This window comes from Schistocerca piceifrons, chromosome 2, assembly GCF_021461385.2.
Source record: "Schistocerca piceifrons isolate TAMUIC-IGC-003096 chromosome 2, iqSchPice1.1, whole genome shotgun sequence".
Taxonomy (NCBI): Eukaryota; Metazoa; Arthropoda; class Insecta; order Orthoptera; family Acrididae; genus Schistocerca; species Schistocerca piceifrons.
In genome coordinates this window covers 706458212-706476843 of record NC_060139.1, presented here as the reverse complement: position 1 = coordinate 706476843, position 18632 = coordinate 706458212, and the positions used below count along the sequence as shown (strand labels likewise).

Sequence of the window (18632 nt, the reverse complement as noted above, 5' to 3'; positions counted from 1 at the left end):
ACAGCCTTTGCCTGTAAGCATAGATTGATAAGTTACTCTTTAAAATCATGGGTATTGGACAGTTTTGTCAGGAAAAATTCTCACAATATGTTTGTTCATACCTTTAAACAGGCACAATGGATAGTTGTGTTGGCATTTGTCTTAAGTGATAAGCATTCCTCATTCAAAAAGCATGGATAAAGATACGTAATAAGAAACATTAAAACACTTTTATTTTGAAAAGCAAACTATGGTTGAAGACCATGTATTATTGGACACAAGAATTTAAACATGGTCAGTCAAATCTTTGTGTAAGAAAAATTTAGTACACCTACATCAAGTTTCTTCAGAGAAGCAGTCAACAGAATGTGCAACTACGATTAAATGGTACCTCATATCAATGGAAGTATAATATCCCTACTGGAGTTATGCATACGAAAATGCAGAAAGAGTGATGGGTGCAGGGTATAGAGTACTTTTTGTTGTTGACAAAAAAAGTTGTCTGGGATAAAAAGACGACAATGACAGACAAGAAGAGGAAGAAGAAGAAGTCTCTCCATGATATGGCCTAGAGAACTGCGCAATATCAAGTGGCCACTGTGTAATCCTCTGCAATATGGTGTCATTTCAGACGCCGTGTGGAAGGGCACAGGTGTCAGCATATTGCACTTCTGCCTAACACTGTTGGCCTTTCAGACCTTGGAAATGCTTCTTCTCACTCACGTATTTCCGGAATTAGTGTCACGAGACTGAATTCATCCCATCCAGTCCTTCCACCAGAGAAAACTCCCTGGCAGCACCAGAAATTGAAACCATATCCTCCATATGGCAGTCACACACACTCGCAATTCAGCTATGGAAGTGGGCAAATAAGAAAAAAGAATCTGTTCATAATTTGGCTACTGTTTGCTCTGAAAGTTGTAGCTGTCCCCCATTCACCACTTTCAAAAAATTTTCTCCTTAACTTCGAAAACAGATTGGAAGGAAGAAATAGTCATTAAATTAATATGTCACTCATTACGTAAACAAGTGTTATGCAGAGTCAAAAGCCAATTCTTTTCAGGAATAAAACGGTTGGAATCTCACTGCTTCAGGTATATTGCTCTCAGTTGAGGTTATGACATGTACTGAATTTTTGAAAAATTACTTTTTACCAATTGTATCTCACTATCTTCGCAAATGTGTGAAAAAATAAAACTTAATATATTGTGGGCAGGCACAGATAAGAGCCATTAATATGGGCATTTAAGACAATGGTTTGTTTTGGATTCATCTCTAGGATTCTAGTACTTTTTTTCCTTCCCCAAGAAAACGGACAAATACACGCATGTACCTATAGCAATACAACCTTCATTTTCTTGCACTGATTATAAAGTCAAGATAACATCAGGTAATATTATGTATAATTTATTGACAAAAATGTTTCTTTGTTTAATATATAGGAAACTACAATACTTCATACACTGAAGCTAAACTCTAGAGCCAACACCAATTGGCAGACCAGCTACCTCTACAGCATGTCATTAAAAACTGTCTCTAATGAACAGTGCAAGTTAAATGCGTTCAGTGGATTAAATAAGATGAGATGTACTTTCAAGTAATGAGACAACAAAGTAGCAAATGATACTGTGTAACCTTCCTGACTTTGGGCAAATTGTTTTGTTATTTTCTCTGACAGCTTTCTGACTACTTGAGCTAGCTGAGATTTTTCAGCTACATATGATGAGTCTGTCATTTAGCCCATCCATTCCAATGCATAATCTCATACAAAAATACCCATTTCATCTAAGAACAATCTGTAGAGAAGTGCAACAATATTTGACATTCTTATCAACAGCAAAAAAATATATTTTTTTGCAATAAAACTTTCTGCTTCAATTTGGGAAGATTATTGAAAGAAATTAGTAGCACTGAAAACATCACAATGCCCTAGAGAAGTATATTGTGCAGTCAGTGTGTTGCTTGAGCTCTGATAGTTGTGTGTTATTTCTTGCAACTTCCATAGCTAACATTTCTGTCAATGATATCCTTCCGTGATACACCCATACAGAATTTCAGCACTTAGAAAAATCGCAAAATGGGCAGTCATGAATTTGGCCTGCATACCATACTTCAGAATACCTGGCCAGTATCAACTTCCATAACACACTCAGATCAGACACGTATCACTAGCTATGTACCTCATGTGACTGAAGTACTAGAAATCAATGGCTCTAATCACAGTCAGACATAGAATTCACATTTGCTACTTCATGCATTATCTGTTGTGAATTAAAGTTCATTTTAATTTAATTCCAAGTTATTCAACACAATATTAAGACACATTGAACAAAAGGTTATTCAAGCTTTAAGTTAACAAGCCACAGCAGACTAGAAGAAAACAATCATCCACATGCACTCCAACAAAAAGAGATGAGTAAAAGCTGTGAGCAGTCAGCAAGTTACTTACGTAATTGTTAGTCGGTGACAAGTGCGCGTTACTGAGGCTTTCTATTGGCTGAACGTCACCACCCCCTTCAGAACAATGCAAGGCTGTTGCGGCAGTGTGGCGGGGTGGGGGAGGGGGCGTAGATAAGGTGAGAGGGCGGTTACGAGATGGAAGGGGCGGTGGTATATCCTGGCAGGCTGGGGTGGAGGGAGAAGGGGAGTTGCAGGTAGGTGAGGGGAACAGGAGAGCGTACTGCAAAACAAAGAGCCACACGGTTAGTGAAGCGCCCACACATACACGGTATGGCTAGCTGCCCTTGTGCTGACATATTTTGTCTCTTGCTCCACAGATTTGGAATGCAGTTGCACAAATTTGCAGCTGTGTTTATGTGTGCAAATTTTACATGCACAAGCATTTGAACAATCTTACAGAGTAAAATGTAAAGTCTCTGTCCAAAGGGGATGAAGCTAACTTTTTTCCCCTTGTCACTCAATAAGGCTGAAACTCATATCCACACTAGAAAAGAAGGAAATGACTGACTGTACATGGAGATGCACACAATCATTGCAGTTGTGTATGAAGATATAGTAAGAATTTCTTAATTTTCAACCGAAGTTGAATTCTACATCTTGGTATGGCAACTATTCACAGAACTTCAACAAGTATTTTGAGGAAATGTTATGTGCGCACACAATAATAATATGTTCATCATTCAACAAGCTTTTAAAATGAAAATATTACAAGCAACTGGTCCAATGGGTACATTTATACATAGAATGAGGAAATGTGTTATGTTGCTTTATATGTGAATGGATTAGTGATTATACTGCAATTCCATCTGTGGAACAGAAACTGGCAGCAGTCTCATTGCACAATTATAATTAACATCAGAAACATGCTTATCATAACTTTAAACAGACTAGTAACAGTATTATTGACAAAAACGTTAATTACAAAGTCAATGAATTTGCTAAGCTTTACACAGAAAAAATACATAAATTAATAGTAATACATCCCCTGAAAACAAAAGGCAGAAACAGAAAGGTGAAAGGAACAATAAAAGTTGAAAATTAATCTATAATGTTATTGCTGCTTTTTATTCTGCATAAAAACTGATGAGATATGAACCATGACTTCTGATGTAATATATACTGAAAAGGAATTACCACATAAACAAATGCCATTTGGCCAGCACACCACGTCACAAATCAAAGCATTTATGAATATAATACATTACATCTTAAGCATTTCTTCAACTATTCACAGAGGTGAAAGTTGCCCAATAATCTTTCAACATTTCTGCAATTCTTATGTCTGACCAAGAGACAAATTTGTTCAAAAAGTAATACAAGATATATTGTTCTAACTATAATGGCCATTATTTTGCAAATACATAAATATTAGAAGATGGAATGTCACAGTTGGATGACTTTCTTTCTGCATCCATAAGATAATTTCCAAGTATCTGGACTTTTGGCAGTTCTTATTCACCACTGATTGATGCCTTCTGTTTCCCCAATCTGTTCTGTGCACTTATGTTCTTATCCGTTGTCTATCCCTTAGATAAGCTTCACATGCCAGTACCATATGCCACAATGCAGGCAAGAAAAAAATGTAACAATATTGCTAGATTACTACAATAAATTTCCTTATATCTTTAGTTAATATGCACACTTACAATGTAATGTAAGGAATGGAAACATTACTGAGTGTATACTGCAGTGAAAGATGCCCAAAATATTTCTTCTATCCTCTTTTTTTAAAAAAAATTATGTGTCCCAAAGTGGGATTTGAACCCGTATCCTTGCCTTTGTGTGCAGTGCGCTACTGATCTTTCCACTGGAAGACGTCTCACAGATTGACGTAAAGCTTCAGCCAGCTACTCACTTATATGTGACTGTATACTTTCCCAGGGGACGCTGCTGAGGAAATCCTCTGACCTCCATCCGGGTGGGTACACTGAAATTCCCTGACATGCTGGCTGTTATTCTATCCTCTGTCAAAGATGATGATGAGTGACACTCATCAGAACATCATGGAATTTCAATGCCGCTTCCCAGATGGAAGCCACTCACTTCTCCTTACACTTTAGTATCCAAGCACAAACTCTTAATGGTGCTCATTCTGGAGAATGGATTTGGTGGCTAGTTTGGTTTCTCCACAACATCAAGATTGTTACCAAGATGAAGTTCTTCCATTCTTAATCTGAACTGTGATTTGCTGTATGGAATTTCAACCTTCAGTCAACACATGTATCAAGTATGAAGCCATTCTAAAATGTCTAAAACAATTGTTAATGTTTTACTGTGTATATGAAGAACTCAAGTCTATTTCACATTCATTGCACATCTTAATGGCATCATTTCCCCTGGAAATATTAACCAGAGTACACTGAGTATAAATGACACGGATAACAAAAGACTGTTGCTTGTTTACACATACGACATGTCAGAGATGTCCGCAAGAGGCACTATTACTGTGCTGTACATTGCATCCATTCCTGCACCACATAGACAGGAAACAATGTAACTTGCAATAATCTCCAATAGAGCTCAGGGATGATTTTACAGAGGAATTGCATGGAGCAAAATTATGGTTCTTTTATTGTGGAAACATCTTCCCATAATTTACTGGCCTCTCATCACAGTGTAACATACATTGCATGCATTTCTCCGACTCATGGCAAAACGAAAAAACTGGTTGGGATTGTTCAACATTTATTTACAAGTAAATTAAATGCATACCTCGTACTTTGTGGGTGCACAGTGCTGATATTAGTCCAGATTTGGCTCATTATCGAATATTACATTCTTTGGAAATACAATCTGTCTTGAGACAAATGGGGTGTTTAATGTGTTTCTCGCCCCCCCCCCCCCCCCCCCCCCCAAAGGATACCATGCTTTCATTTGCGCGAGCAACAGCCCGATTGGCTAACTCCAATGCTAACCAACTCAAAAATGGCGCAACATATCGAATTTCTTTCCTTAGCAATTACTTCTCAGAACAACCCACCCTACAGTACCATTACAAGCTTTTTAGATTGCTTCTGACCACCCCGCATATTATAAAAATGTATGTACTGCATGTCATCATAAACCACTGTACCGACTTCAACCAAATTTGGTACATGTATCGTTTACTATCTGTAAATCTGAAAACGGGGTGACTTAAAAGCACAAGTCACGAGTGTCTGGAGCAGCTTCATATAAATTTTAAATATATATGACACATTATTTCTAGAAATATACTGTGTGGGTAATACACCCTTCCCTACCAAAACTAGTGGTGGATGTGGGGATGAGAAGCCGTGACATGTGAAAGTACTGAACAACCATTGTTAATATCGGATTCAAGATTTTTGGGGTCGCTAAGCTCATTGGAAAGGAGAAGAGGCAGAAAGGGGAAAGACAGTGATATATCAGCCAATCTCATATCCTTCCTAACTGTACACACGTATCACTTGCAACTTGGACAGGCTGATGCGGCCGAGCGGTTCTAGGCGCTTCAGCCTGGAACCGCGCGACCGCTACGGTCGCAGGTTCGAATCCTGCCTTGGGCATGGATGTGTGTGATGTCCTTAGGTTAGCTCTAAGTTCTAGGGGACTGATGACCTCAGATGTTAAGTCCCATAGTGCTCAGAGCCTTCTTTTTTTTAACTTGGACGAAAATTACTGTAACAGTAAAACCAACTTAACTCCCAACGGCTGAGAGTGGGGATGAGATGGTGTGACTAAAAGCATAACTTGCGGTTGCTTGGAGCAATTTCAACGAAATTTGGTGTAAAAAAAAAAAAAAACACTCACTTTTTTGTATAAAAGTACTGTGGCAGTAAGAAAAATGATCCCTAGGGATGAGGATGGTGATGAGAAAGGGTTGATATATAAAAATGATCTAAAACTACCAGTTGGTATTCTTTTCCTGCTTTGCGCTGATTCTGATTACTTTGAAATTATAAAGTGCAATTTGTCTCTTATTTGTGCCGTTCAGTGTGTCAAGCAGATCGCGAGAACGAGCACTGCAGCGAGCACAATAATTTTGTCCACGTGTTTCAGGATCTCATATCGAGCCACTCGGCTGCTCAAAAAGCTAGTAGCGCAATAAAGATATGCGGAACGTCGACTTGTGTGCGAGCCAGTAACAGCGGCCGCTCGACGTACTGCATTCCACACGCGGCTCTTGGAGCGTCGAGGAAGGAAGCGGGCTGCCCTGTAGCGCGCTTAGCCGACCGCTGGTGCGGAACGCAGACAATAGGCGCCACTGTGTTCCTGTCTCCGCCGTGGCGGCTGTTCCACGGCGACACGGACTCCGCGACAAGACAGTAACACGCTGGCCCAAAAGCTTGATGTGCACTCCAACAAAAGGGCTTATGTAAAGTTCTGCCACCTGGCAATGAAGGGAAGACGGCACTTCAACAGCGTCAGCAGTGCCGGCCAATGGAGACGATCACAGTCATCGGCTGATGTATACTAAGTCCCATAAAACATTAAGATCTGTGTGAACTCTTGACAAAACGAGGGAAGCCCCGTCTTCTGAACCCGACCGCGAGTGTCGAGACCGCTGCAGCACTCGCGGGTCGTGGACTGCGATTGATGTAGTGCATTTCATCACGTGCAGATAATACCGTCACAGAAATTTGTATAGTTACTGCTCGTGCCTGGTAACATGTCACTAACGTCTACCGTTTTGATCTACTTCTGGTAAATTTTTTTCATTAACTACTAATTTTTTATAAACAGACTGCTCCCTACACTTCTCTACCCCTGAACCCCATTCTCAGTTTTATTTTCCTCTTTTCATGTCTCATTCCTTCTTTTATACATCACTTTCTTTTAACTTTAATCTTACTAAAACCCAAGTAGTGTAATGTGGAGTTCAGTTTTGGGGCAGCACATTAAAGTATCTATAAAATAACGAAACAATTTTATTAATGTTCTGTGGATCTTAATGAAGATAATATACCACTGTGAAAGAAGCGCTGTAGTAGCAGCTTCTAGGGTGCCGTTAAAGCTTATCATGTCTACAGAGGCCAGGTTCTTTGGTAACCTGGAAGACAGTCCGTGGGCATTGCAGCGTTGACAATGCGAGGCTTTTCATTGAAGTGCTCTACCACTTGCACTTGCCCGCGCAAGGCAAAGGTCCCGAGTTCGGGTCTCGGTCCGGCACACAGTTTTAATCTGCCAGGAAGTTTTCATATCAGCGCACACTCCGCTGTAGAGTGAAAGTTTCATTCTAGGTAATAATATGATAATATAGAAATAACGTATAAGCTAATGCAAGTAACGGCTTCGAAACAACAGATGACAATTGGCGGGCGAAAATGAGCAGTTTAGTGCTCGAGGCTGGATTTTCGTGTGCCATCTTAACACTGGTTGAGACATACAGGACGGTCGTTAAAAAAATCGTTACATGTGCTTCAAAAAAAAACTTTATTTACTGAATAATACCCAAATGATGTTGGCATTTTACAAAATCAATGCTTGAAAACATCTCCCAGGTGACAGCCGTTTTCTGCGATGCACTTCTCAAGCTGCTCTCGGAAGTTTGGCTTCCACTCTCTCCAACATTACTCTGTCAATTTGAACGACTTCCACAACTCGAATTGCTTCCTCCTGTTCCAAGTGTACGTGGTTTAAGCTCGTATACGCGTACCTTGAGGTAACCCTACAAAATGTGGTCGCACATGGACAGATCTGGGGAACGAAGAGGCCAACAAGCATCACCAAACTGGGAAATGACGCGACCACAGAAAACAGTCCGGACAGCCTCCACTGACATTCTTGCTGTGCGAGCTGTGGCCCCGTCCTGCTGAAACCAAACTCGCCGAACAGGAATACGTTTTCTTCTCAGTTCAGGCAGGAAGAATTCAGTGATCATCTGTCTATAACATTCCGAGGTTACAGTGTTCCAGTTACTGTCTAGGAAAAACTAGGGACCAATAACATCTGTAGTACCGGCTACAGCACACCAGTCACCTTGTGACTAGGTAATGGTCTCTCATGCATTAGATTTGGATTTTCATTTGCCCAATAACGATAGTTCCGCTGATTTACTATGCCGTTCAAATGAAAATGAGCATCACTGAAACAAAATGATGTTATCATTTTGCTCATATATGGCCTCCATTTCTCGAGCAAAATTTAGCCTTTGTACATAATCTCTAGGTTTCAATTGTTGCACCATGGCCGTTTTGTAGGGATGAAATCCTAGATCAATATGCAAAATACGCCTGAATGAACGCGATTACTGGAACGCAATTCAGCAGAATACCTCCTAGCAGGTCGGCCAGAACTACGGAATAAGGCTTGCCGAACTCTTTCAACATTTTCTGCAGTGCGCACTCAGCGAGAAGCTCCTGGCGGTTTTCTACTCATCACTGTTTCTCGAAAGCGAAATGATTCAGCACAACGTAGAATGGTGTTACGAGTGGGAAAACTATCATCTCTCGAAAGGTTGAAATGGCGACGAAACTCACGCTGAAGAGCAACGGTTTATTACGCACAAAACTATCGTAAGCAAACACACCATGTTGCACAGTCCATGGCTCCATGACTTCGACTAAACAAAATGGCAGGAAATACTAAACATACGTGACCACATCGGTCCCCCCACTCCTAATACCTGAGCTTGAACACTATCACTTATAAGAACGTTCGTGCTGTCTGCCTCAACCTATTTTTAAACAATGGTAACGAGTGTGTACTTGAACTATTAGGGTTGAAATGCTTGTCACGCATGTCACAAAATCGTTCTGAATTAATGAATGTAACCATGAGCATACTATGATCTATTTGAACTGAAATGAATAATAAGCAAACTACACTGACGGACATGGAAAGCTTTACACCATAAACACGTAGAATGAACACCACCCAACAGATATTTCAGCACAACTGCATCCTTATGAAAACATACTTGCAATACAGAATAAGCCGTTCCTATAGGTGAAGAACAGTGTCATTACGTCATGGCAATAGGTTATGTATAACATTACCGAAACTTTTCAGATGAAATGATAACACAGAACGCCCAACGGGCCTGCATGTACAGCTTATCGCCATCTTTCGCACTTCGAGAAAGGTCGAATCACTGGCATGAGGTACATGCCAGCATCACACCGCCAAAAAGCACAGACAAATGGCAGTACTACAGCGACCACACATCGACTGATAGGTGATGGACACAGAAGAATAGCAAGAAGGGTGGGCACGAGTCCTTCCAGAGGAACCAACCCACGAGAAGATGGTAGGATTGTTCTACTGGCTATGACGAATACACAGTTGACAACAGCTGAAACCCGGGCAGATTTTAAAGGCAGAGCATCACCACGAACAGTTAGGAACAGATTATTGGACGCTAGGTTGAGATTTCGAGTTGTTTACATCATACAACAGACAACAGAGGCCTGCGTGGAGTAGGGCCACTGAATGGACTTCTGTGATGAACAGCGATGGGCCTCGATTCTGTGGCGGTGAGGTCAATGCCAACATATCCGCAGACGGTGCGGTTAGATGTCGCAAGAAGCAGCGATTTTGAGAACCATGCCTCTCCAATTCTTATTGTAACGTTCTGGGGAGAAATGATTTGGTACCTGGTGAATGGAGACTGAATGCTCACTAGTTCGCGGTAAAAATAGTAAACCTGTTGTGATACCCACCATGACCAGGGTACAAATGGCATTTTCCAGCAGGATAACCGAAGATCCATATTGCAGTTCACACCACAAACACCTTGAAGAATCTTGAATGACCTACCTTGATCCTTGATCTGTCGCCCACGCTGGCTAACTAGGATCCGATGCCACAATGTATACTTTCACACTAGAGGCAGCAATCTTTATGAACTGACACATCATAGCAAGAAATTCCTAAGGTGCTTGCTTCCACTCCACAACAAATACAAAAGTGTATACTTACCTAAGAGAGTCATCACACGTCGCACTGATGATGATATCATGGACATCATTTCCCAATGGAATGGAAGTTTAATCGTCCAATACTCATTATGTGATGAACACCTCCCTAATGTTTGATAAATATCGGGCTTATGCCGAGGCCCACAAGAAAGACAGGCCGCACGCGTACGTCACGAGGGTAGGCCTGAGCTTGACCGATCGCTCAGCTCAGCAGACGAAATTCGCTTCTAGACCTGTTAACTCGTAACTGGGTCTTCACGTACGAGCGAAAATTATTTCTTGTTTTGGAATCTGCTATTGCGGAGTCATACCGATTACAAGCACTACAACAAAACAAACAACGTTGCAGTAATCTATGATTTGAGATCCATGCCCGACATAAATATTACTGCTTGATTATAGAATTTAATCTCTACCGCTTAACTGTGTTCATTTCGTACGAGATGTAGTACCTTATGCAACTGATAATCATTTTGGCATGATTTTAATTTTATTGTACGCAGTACAGCTGTAAGAAATTATTCGTTGGCCTATGGTCTTCCGATCGTTGTAGGACTAATAAACAGCAAGCGTCCATAGTAGTCCAGTAGAAGATGTAATCCTCGTTTTGTAACTAAACATCGATTTACGAGTAGGCAGGCGTAACAACGCAGTCTGACTCCTGAGCTGAGGGAGCGAGCTTGGGTCTACCCTCGTGAAGTACGCGCTGCGCCCTGTCATTTCGTGGGCGTCGACTTTTGCTTCATGATGTAACGCCACCCATTTCCGCCAGTGTACTTAGAACTGCTCGAGATATTACGCATTCAGTGAATCCCATAACCTCGCCTGCCCAAATCGCATACAGAAACGGCGGAACCGAAGTATTTTTGGAAAGGCCGTATGTGAGTTTATGTCGAATCAGAATGAGCACTTGCAGGCGAACATGTAGCAAGGATAGCAAGTCTAACACAACCCACGATATTACTTTATTTTTGGTTTGGGCTCTGCGTATTGGAACCGCTACGTAAGCGAACGCGGGAGTGGTTTCTGTGATAACGCAGACGCGCCGTGCCGCGCGTATTTCAAACCCAGGCGCCGGCTAACTTTAGGCCGAGAGCGGCGAGCGGGCGCCCACTATCAGAGGGAGCAGCAGGCCACTGGGGTGGGGAAAACACTACAGCTGTTCGTCCAACAGCTCAGGGGACCGCCTATGCGATTCGTACCTCATCTTCAATGCATGTTTGCAGACTGCTCCCGTTAGTTGCTGTTAAATGATTTATATATTTATTCCACTTGGCAAGTGAGACTGTAGGCCTTCTTAAATCTGATCAAAGATCCCTAGCATGTAAACATTACAATATGCATTGTAGACCATTGTCCAAAATTTAAGGACGAAAGTAACTTTCGAATGATGTGCAACTTGCATGTAAAATAGCTTTCCGGAACTTGGACCATACACGGTAAGAACTGCTACATTATACTGCAGAGGGTAGCTAAAGGAAATACGTAGTGAGGTGAATAGAAATGACATTTTCTTCCTGGACAATAATTACACTTAAGACCCACCGATATGATAGTCGCACGGACATTACAAAAGGCGGGACATGGCTCTTAATAGGGTGTGCTATCACCACAGACGGCAATGCATGCTCTGCAACGTGCTTCCACGCTGGCCACAAAGCTGGTAAGGAGTTCCATCCCTCCACCTGCTCTGTTGACGACAGCTGATTGTCGTTGGTGCGAATGGATGGATTGCAGTGCGTCTCCCCAGCGCGTCCCACACGCGCTCGAAGGGATTTAATTCGGAACAACGGGCAAGCTATGCCATTCGCCGAATATCCTTTCGTCCCGAAAGCTCGTTCACCTCCACTGTTGGATGAGGTCGCGCACTGTCATTCAGAAAAATGAAATCAGGGACGTATATACTCCCTGAAAAGATGCACATGGGGAAAGACTACAGCGACACAGACTGTTGACTGTATCGTCTTCAAAGAGCTGAAAGCCAGTACGCCACGCAACATTAAGCCTCCCCACAACAACACACATGGACCACAAAAACGAATATGTTCAAATGGTTCTGAGCACTACGGACTGGCCGCGCGGGATTAGCCGAGCGGTCAGGGGCGCTGCAGTCATGGACTGTACGGCTGGTCACGGCGGAGGTTCGAGTCCTCCCTCGAGCATGAGTGTGTGGGTGTTTGTCCTTACGATAATTTAGGTTAAGTAGTGCGTAAGCTTAGGGACTGATGACCTCGGCAGTTAAGTCCCTTAAGATTTCACACATATTTGAACATTTTTTTGAAATACGGGACTTCAGATCTGAGGTCATCAGTCCCCTAGACTTAGAACTACTTAAACCTAACTAACCTAAGGACATAACACACATCCATGCCCGAGGCAGGATTTGAACCTGCGACCGTAGCGGTCGCGCGGTTCCAGACTGAAGCGTCCAGAACCGCTCGCCCACAGCGGCCGGCTAAAACGATGTCCGACAATGTTCCTGTGTATATTACGTCCCACTTCTTACCATGTACGGATACGTCCAGAATTGTGGAACATGATCGTTTTGGTGGTCCAGATTTATAGTGTGGAGAGGGATAATACTGCGTGGGCGTTCTGACCTCCAAATTTCTGAACATGGTACATCCCCGGTCAACGTTATTGTCACACTGCCCTTCTTCCCCAGGAGCGTCTTTTCAGAGCGCATTCGGCCCCAACTTTATTTTTATGGATGGCAATAGGCGACCGCATTGAACAGCGCAGGTGTAGCAGCTCTTGCAACAAGATATTCGGTGAATGGACTAGCCTGCCCGTTGTCCCGATTAACATCCCATCGCGCACGTGTGGGATGCGGTGGGTTGACGTACTGCCGCAGGTGCACACACATCAACGATCATCCAGCAGATGTCGCCCACGCTGGTGGAGTAATGAAACTTCCTACCACAATAATTTCTGTGCGTGTGAATTCCTAAGGGACCAAACTGCTAAGGTCATCGGTCCCTAGACTTACACACTACTTAAACTAACTTATGCTAAGAACAACACACACATCCACGCCCCAGGGAGGAATCGAACCTCCGACGGGAGGGGCCACACAGTCCGTGACATAACGCCTCAAACCCAAGAATTTCTCGCTGACTTTGTGGCCAGCAGGGAAGCACGTTGCAGAGCACGCGTTGCCGTCCGTGATGATCAGGTACCCTATTAAGAACCACGTCCCGCCTTTTGTAATGTCTGGGGAACCATCATGAATCGCAGCGATCTCAGTGTGATTGTTGTCTAAAGCGTCATTTCTGCTCGCCTTATTGCGATTTCTACCATCTGTACTCGTATACCGTTGCACTTCTTTATATGTATGGTAAAAGTACCATCCAGCTATGTTACTTGGCAGACACACATCCTGCAAAAGTTATTTACCTCCTTAGGTTTTGCGCACTACTGTCCATGGGCTATACATAGCGTTGCCACCTGTCCCAATTTGTAGGGATCGTCCCTACTTTTACTTATTTGTCCCACGTCACTACATGGGTATGTTTAGTAGAACTGCAGCACAGAACATATTAAAAGATACTGAAATTTGTTATTTATACTCCTGTAAGCAACAGACATGTAGGAAGACAGTTTTCGCCAGATGAGCGAAACAACTTAAGCTGAAATCTGCAGACGGTGAACGTTTTGTTGAAAAAGCTGTAATATGGGCTGCTCAGAGTTGTATGAGCATGTTTTGCATTAGAAGAAACTTCTAAAGGCCGCTATATCAGAAAACAAGTACGTCTATTAGTTTCATATCCCGACCCAATCATTTTCACCAACGCTTGAGGTAAACACTGTTAACTTTAAAGTAATTTAAGCTTCAAGTACGGTATTTGTAGTTGGGTTTTGGTGTGAGTATAAGAACTGACGAAACTTAGTATGAATCGCACACTTAATACACCAAGTGCTACCTTTGTCTAAAGTGTGTCGACTTTTGACTTGCCGAAGATGGCAACCCTAGCTGTACATAATAATAATAATAATAATAATAATAATAATAATAATAATAATAATAATAATATATTGTATTAGAGTAATGTCAGTCTTATTAACAGAGTGTTGAGTAATTTTCTCAACGCATTCCTCTCGAATGGAAGCAATGACATACAAACACAAATGCATGGCAGCAGTACAGGAGGAACCAAATCTAAACGAGTTGACTGATCCGAGGGAGTGCTAGAGATAACATGGTGAAGTTAGCAGACGAGATGTACATATATCGTTAGGGAAGCTGGGATATCGTCGAAGGTGAATAGAAATACGCGTACTTAGTCGCTGAATACTCGTACTGGTTCGGAAGACATCTGGCATATGTGAAGAGTAGATTAAGCTTTATGTTATTGAATGCTGCGTGTTTTTCCATCATTGTGTGGGAACATGGAAGTCCATGAATGGATCCAAATGGTCTCCAAGTAGCCGAAGATAACCAGAGGACATAGTCCACTCTATGTAAACACAGTCCATACTATTATGGAGCCAACACCAGCTTGCACACTGCATTGTTGACAGCTAGGGTCCAAGGCTTCGTGGAGTCTGCGCCACACTCGAGCCCTACCATCACATCTTACCAACAGCAGTTGGGACTCATCCGACCAGGACACGGTTTTCCAATCGTCTAGGGTTTAACCGACTTGGTCACGATCATAGGAGAGGTGCTGCGGACGATGTGCCGTTAAGCAAAGCCATTCGCGTCGGTAGTCTGCTGCCATTAACTCCGCACTGCCCTCACTGATACGTTCGTCGTGCGTTCCACATTGACTTCTGTGGTTATGTCACGCAGTGTTGGTTGTCTGTTAGCACTGACAACTCCACGCTACTCTTGGTCGTTAAGTGAACGCCGTCGGCCACTGCGTTGTTCGCGGTGGGAGGTAATGCCTGAAATTAGGCATTCTCGGCATACTCTTGACACTGTGGGTTTCGGAATATTGAATTCCTTAGCGATTTCCGAAATGGAATGTCCCATGCGTCTAGCTCCAACTACTACTTCGATGGGCTATAGTTGTACGTAATTCAAGTGATCAGTTTATGTCTTGCCTATGAACGGGGTTAGTTTTTTTATGTTAAATATCTTCTGCATTACTTGTGTCCGTACAATATCTCACACCGTGGAAACTAAATCCTTCCTGGTCCCTGTTGGCACAAATTTATATTGTAATTATTACATGAGAAATCTAATTCCCAACAAAGTCCACAGCTTTCGATAGACCCTGTTTAACAAACAGTAGGTCCTGTGTGACAAAAAAATGAGTGCCATCTAGGGAGATGCTTGGCAGTAGCTGTCGCAGTTGTGAATTTGGGAGAACAAGCGGTTCCGTATTAAACCTTCTCCTGAACGTCGAAAGGTAGTGTGCAATAACGCTACGATCACACGCATAACCAGGAAGTTACTTCTAGAATAAAAATTGGCCAAGAGCGAGTAGGACTCGCGCTCCGAGGATTCCACACAAACTTAATTACGTATAAAGATAGATCATCCAGTCTCGACGATTTTGCCTGTTATCGATATCGACACGGGCAAGATGTTGGTCACGAGAATTCCAAGACTTTCGAGAAAGTTCCAAAATTAAGTTTGGAGTTTATATTTTTTCTGTAATTTCACATTTGATACGGTAATTCTTGAGAAAAATGCGTCTTAACAGGCGGGCAGACTGACAGTCGGATAACAAATGACATACCATTTTTTTTGTATAATTACCAATTAATGTTCAAATGTTTGTGAATTCCTAAGGGACCAAACTGCTCAGGTCATCGGTCCGTAGAATTACACACTTCTTTAACTTACACTAACTTATGCTAAGAACAACACACACTCCCATGCCCGAGGGAGGATTCGAACTTCCGGCGGGAGGAGCCGCGCAATCCGTGACATGGCGCCTGTAACCACGCGGCCACTGTGCGTGGCACCTTGCTTCTTGACAAATTTCACGACTCTTAAGTCAATGGGTAGTACTTAATAGGTTCTGATTAGTGAGTTTGCGACTATCTATATACGTAACATATATGGCCATGTCTTTTGATTCCACTGACTTAGTAAGTAAAATTTTTTATACCGCCAGGGGTTCGTAGATCTTAGTGGGTGACATGATTTGAACTTGGTACGTCTACTCGACCATGAGAAAAATGTTTCTTAAAGAGTCTGACGGACAGACAACAAAGCTATCTTATAAGGGCTCCGTTTTAGCGGCTGAAGTATGGAACCCTACAAACACAAGAGGTATATATTTATGGTGGTACCTTCCAAAGTTATTGCAACGTACTTTCATCATTACTCCAAGTTTTCAATCCTTTCACTGCCTTTATTAAAGCTGGGTATTCTTTTGACCTGGTCGAGTTTTTTTTTTTTTTAACCGTATGAGAGAGAGATACGTAATGTATCGTTGAGTCACTTACGTTACTGCACCACAGTATAGAAGAATCGATGATGCTGTTGTACCTGTGACTCAAAGCAACACTACTGTATGAGCTGGACTGTAGTCTACGACCAAAGGTATGCTGTAACATATTCGCGTAAAAAAGAACTTCTACACGGCCCTTCAGTGTGAGGTACGAGGTATCAAATCAACGTCAGAAGTTCCATGAGTAGACTACAAACCACCTCTAAGCCGGGACTCATATTTTTCTTATGTGATTTTATCACTTGTAGCTGGGTACTATACATTGCAGTATGACGTTACTTCCTTTGAACCCTTATTCCAACATAACAGAACAACCCGACTAAACTCAATCAGGAGTTAATAAAGACATTCACACGATCAACAGCTAGGAAAGTTATACGATTACTGTTAATAATGCAGTTTAACTTCTCACAAGAAAACTAGAAACTACTTGCTATTTTCTGAAACAGCGAAAACAAAAAAAAAACACTTTCAATTCAACATACCTTGAGCCAATACAGTTATCTTGACTCGTAAAGAACCTTATCTGAGGCTATACACATTACAAAATTAGTTGTGGTTTCATTTGTATCAGATTTCTCTTTCCTTTGCTGAATACGTTGAATTGCAGTCTCGAAGTATCATACGTGAGAAATATTATACCCACCACATTTATTGCATCTCATCTCACAGCACATTTATATATTTCCGCAGAATGTACGATTCCTGTAGATTTATATAATTTGAGTGTGTTACTATTTCTACGTGCATTCTCCAACTCAAGATGCGATTTTACATTAACTTAACTGAATTCCGTAAAGCAAAGGATCAACAGATTCTTACAGCTACATTGTGGTAGCAATGGAGGAAATCGCCACCTATATTTTCATTAACAGTTTGACGGTTTATGCAATATGCAGCCAATATACAGGATGTTTCAAGAACACTTTTACATACTCTGGAGGCAAACAAAAAAAAATTCATGTAAATATATGTCCGAAAATCCTTCGACTTCGAATTATTAATGAAAGTTGACGTTAAACAGCTTTCCAAGCACATCCTAACAACTCAACTTTACTTCTCTATGTATCTTAGATGGCCGCGCTGTGTTGACAGGAAGACTTTTTTACAACGGCCATTCGCCTGCCTTCAATGTGCCCATGTACTACAGGTAGTAAGTTAACTGGAAGTTCTCTCTTCAAATAAGGCAGGATATTAATTTCGTGAGCAGGCAGCGATGATTTTTATGTAAGGCAGCGCGAATGGTAATGGGCACGAGGCAGCACGGCTGTATCATACGGCGTTTCCAGACAGAAGACAGCCGATTCATCCAGCCTCTGGTGCTGTGTATCATGGCGTTGTCAAGACATGATCCGTAGCACCACAGACTATTGACAGATGAGAATAACGAGCTGCCTGACGAGGAGGAGCACGTTCTGCGGGATGTCGGCAAAGAACCAGGTATGATCGTAAGGCAAGTGGCCCTGCCATGTGGTACATCTCCAAGTTCAGCGTGGCGGATACTTCATTAGAAACTCATGTATCCGTATCATCTTCAACGTGTGCAGCGCCTTAAGCCTGCTTATCAGCTATCTCGGTTGCCCATGCTTTGTTGCATAAACTGCCAAGCCTTTGTTTGTCTCTTATATTTTGTTCGCAAAGGAGGCAACGTCTGGAACAGACGGAAAAACAAATTTCCGCAATCAACACACCCGAGCCGATCGCAATCTTCATGCTACAGTACAGACTACACACCAATATCAGTTTACGAGTAATGTGTGGGCTGGAATTGTAGCTGTGTGTCTGGTAGGGCCACAGGTTCTCCCAGAACGTCTTGTACATGCTGTCTACGGGGACTTCATTTAGAACAGCCTCGAAGACATAATAAAAGATGTGCCGCAGTAAATAAGAAGAAACGTGTTTTATG

General features: G+C 42.2%; 1 protein-coding gene across 1 annotated transcript in view; it reads right to left on the bottom strand.

Annotated features, from left to right (window-relative positions):
• The window catches only part of LOC124775767 (rho guanine nucleotide exchange factor 12), a 1141602-nt gene that overhangs the window by 684903 nt on the left and 438067 nt on the right, over positions 1 to 18632 (bottom strand). The window contains exon 7 of the mRNA XM_047250599.1: positions 2429 to 2659. Within this exon, the coding sequence (XP_047106555.1) occupies positions 2429 to 2659 (231 nt within the window). The remainder of the gene's footprint in view (positions 1 to 2428; positions 2660 to 18632) is intronic.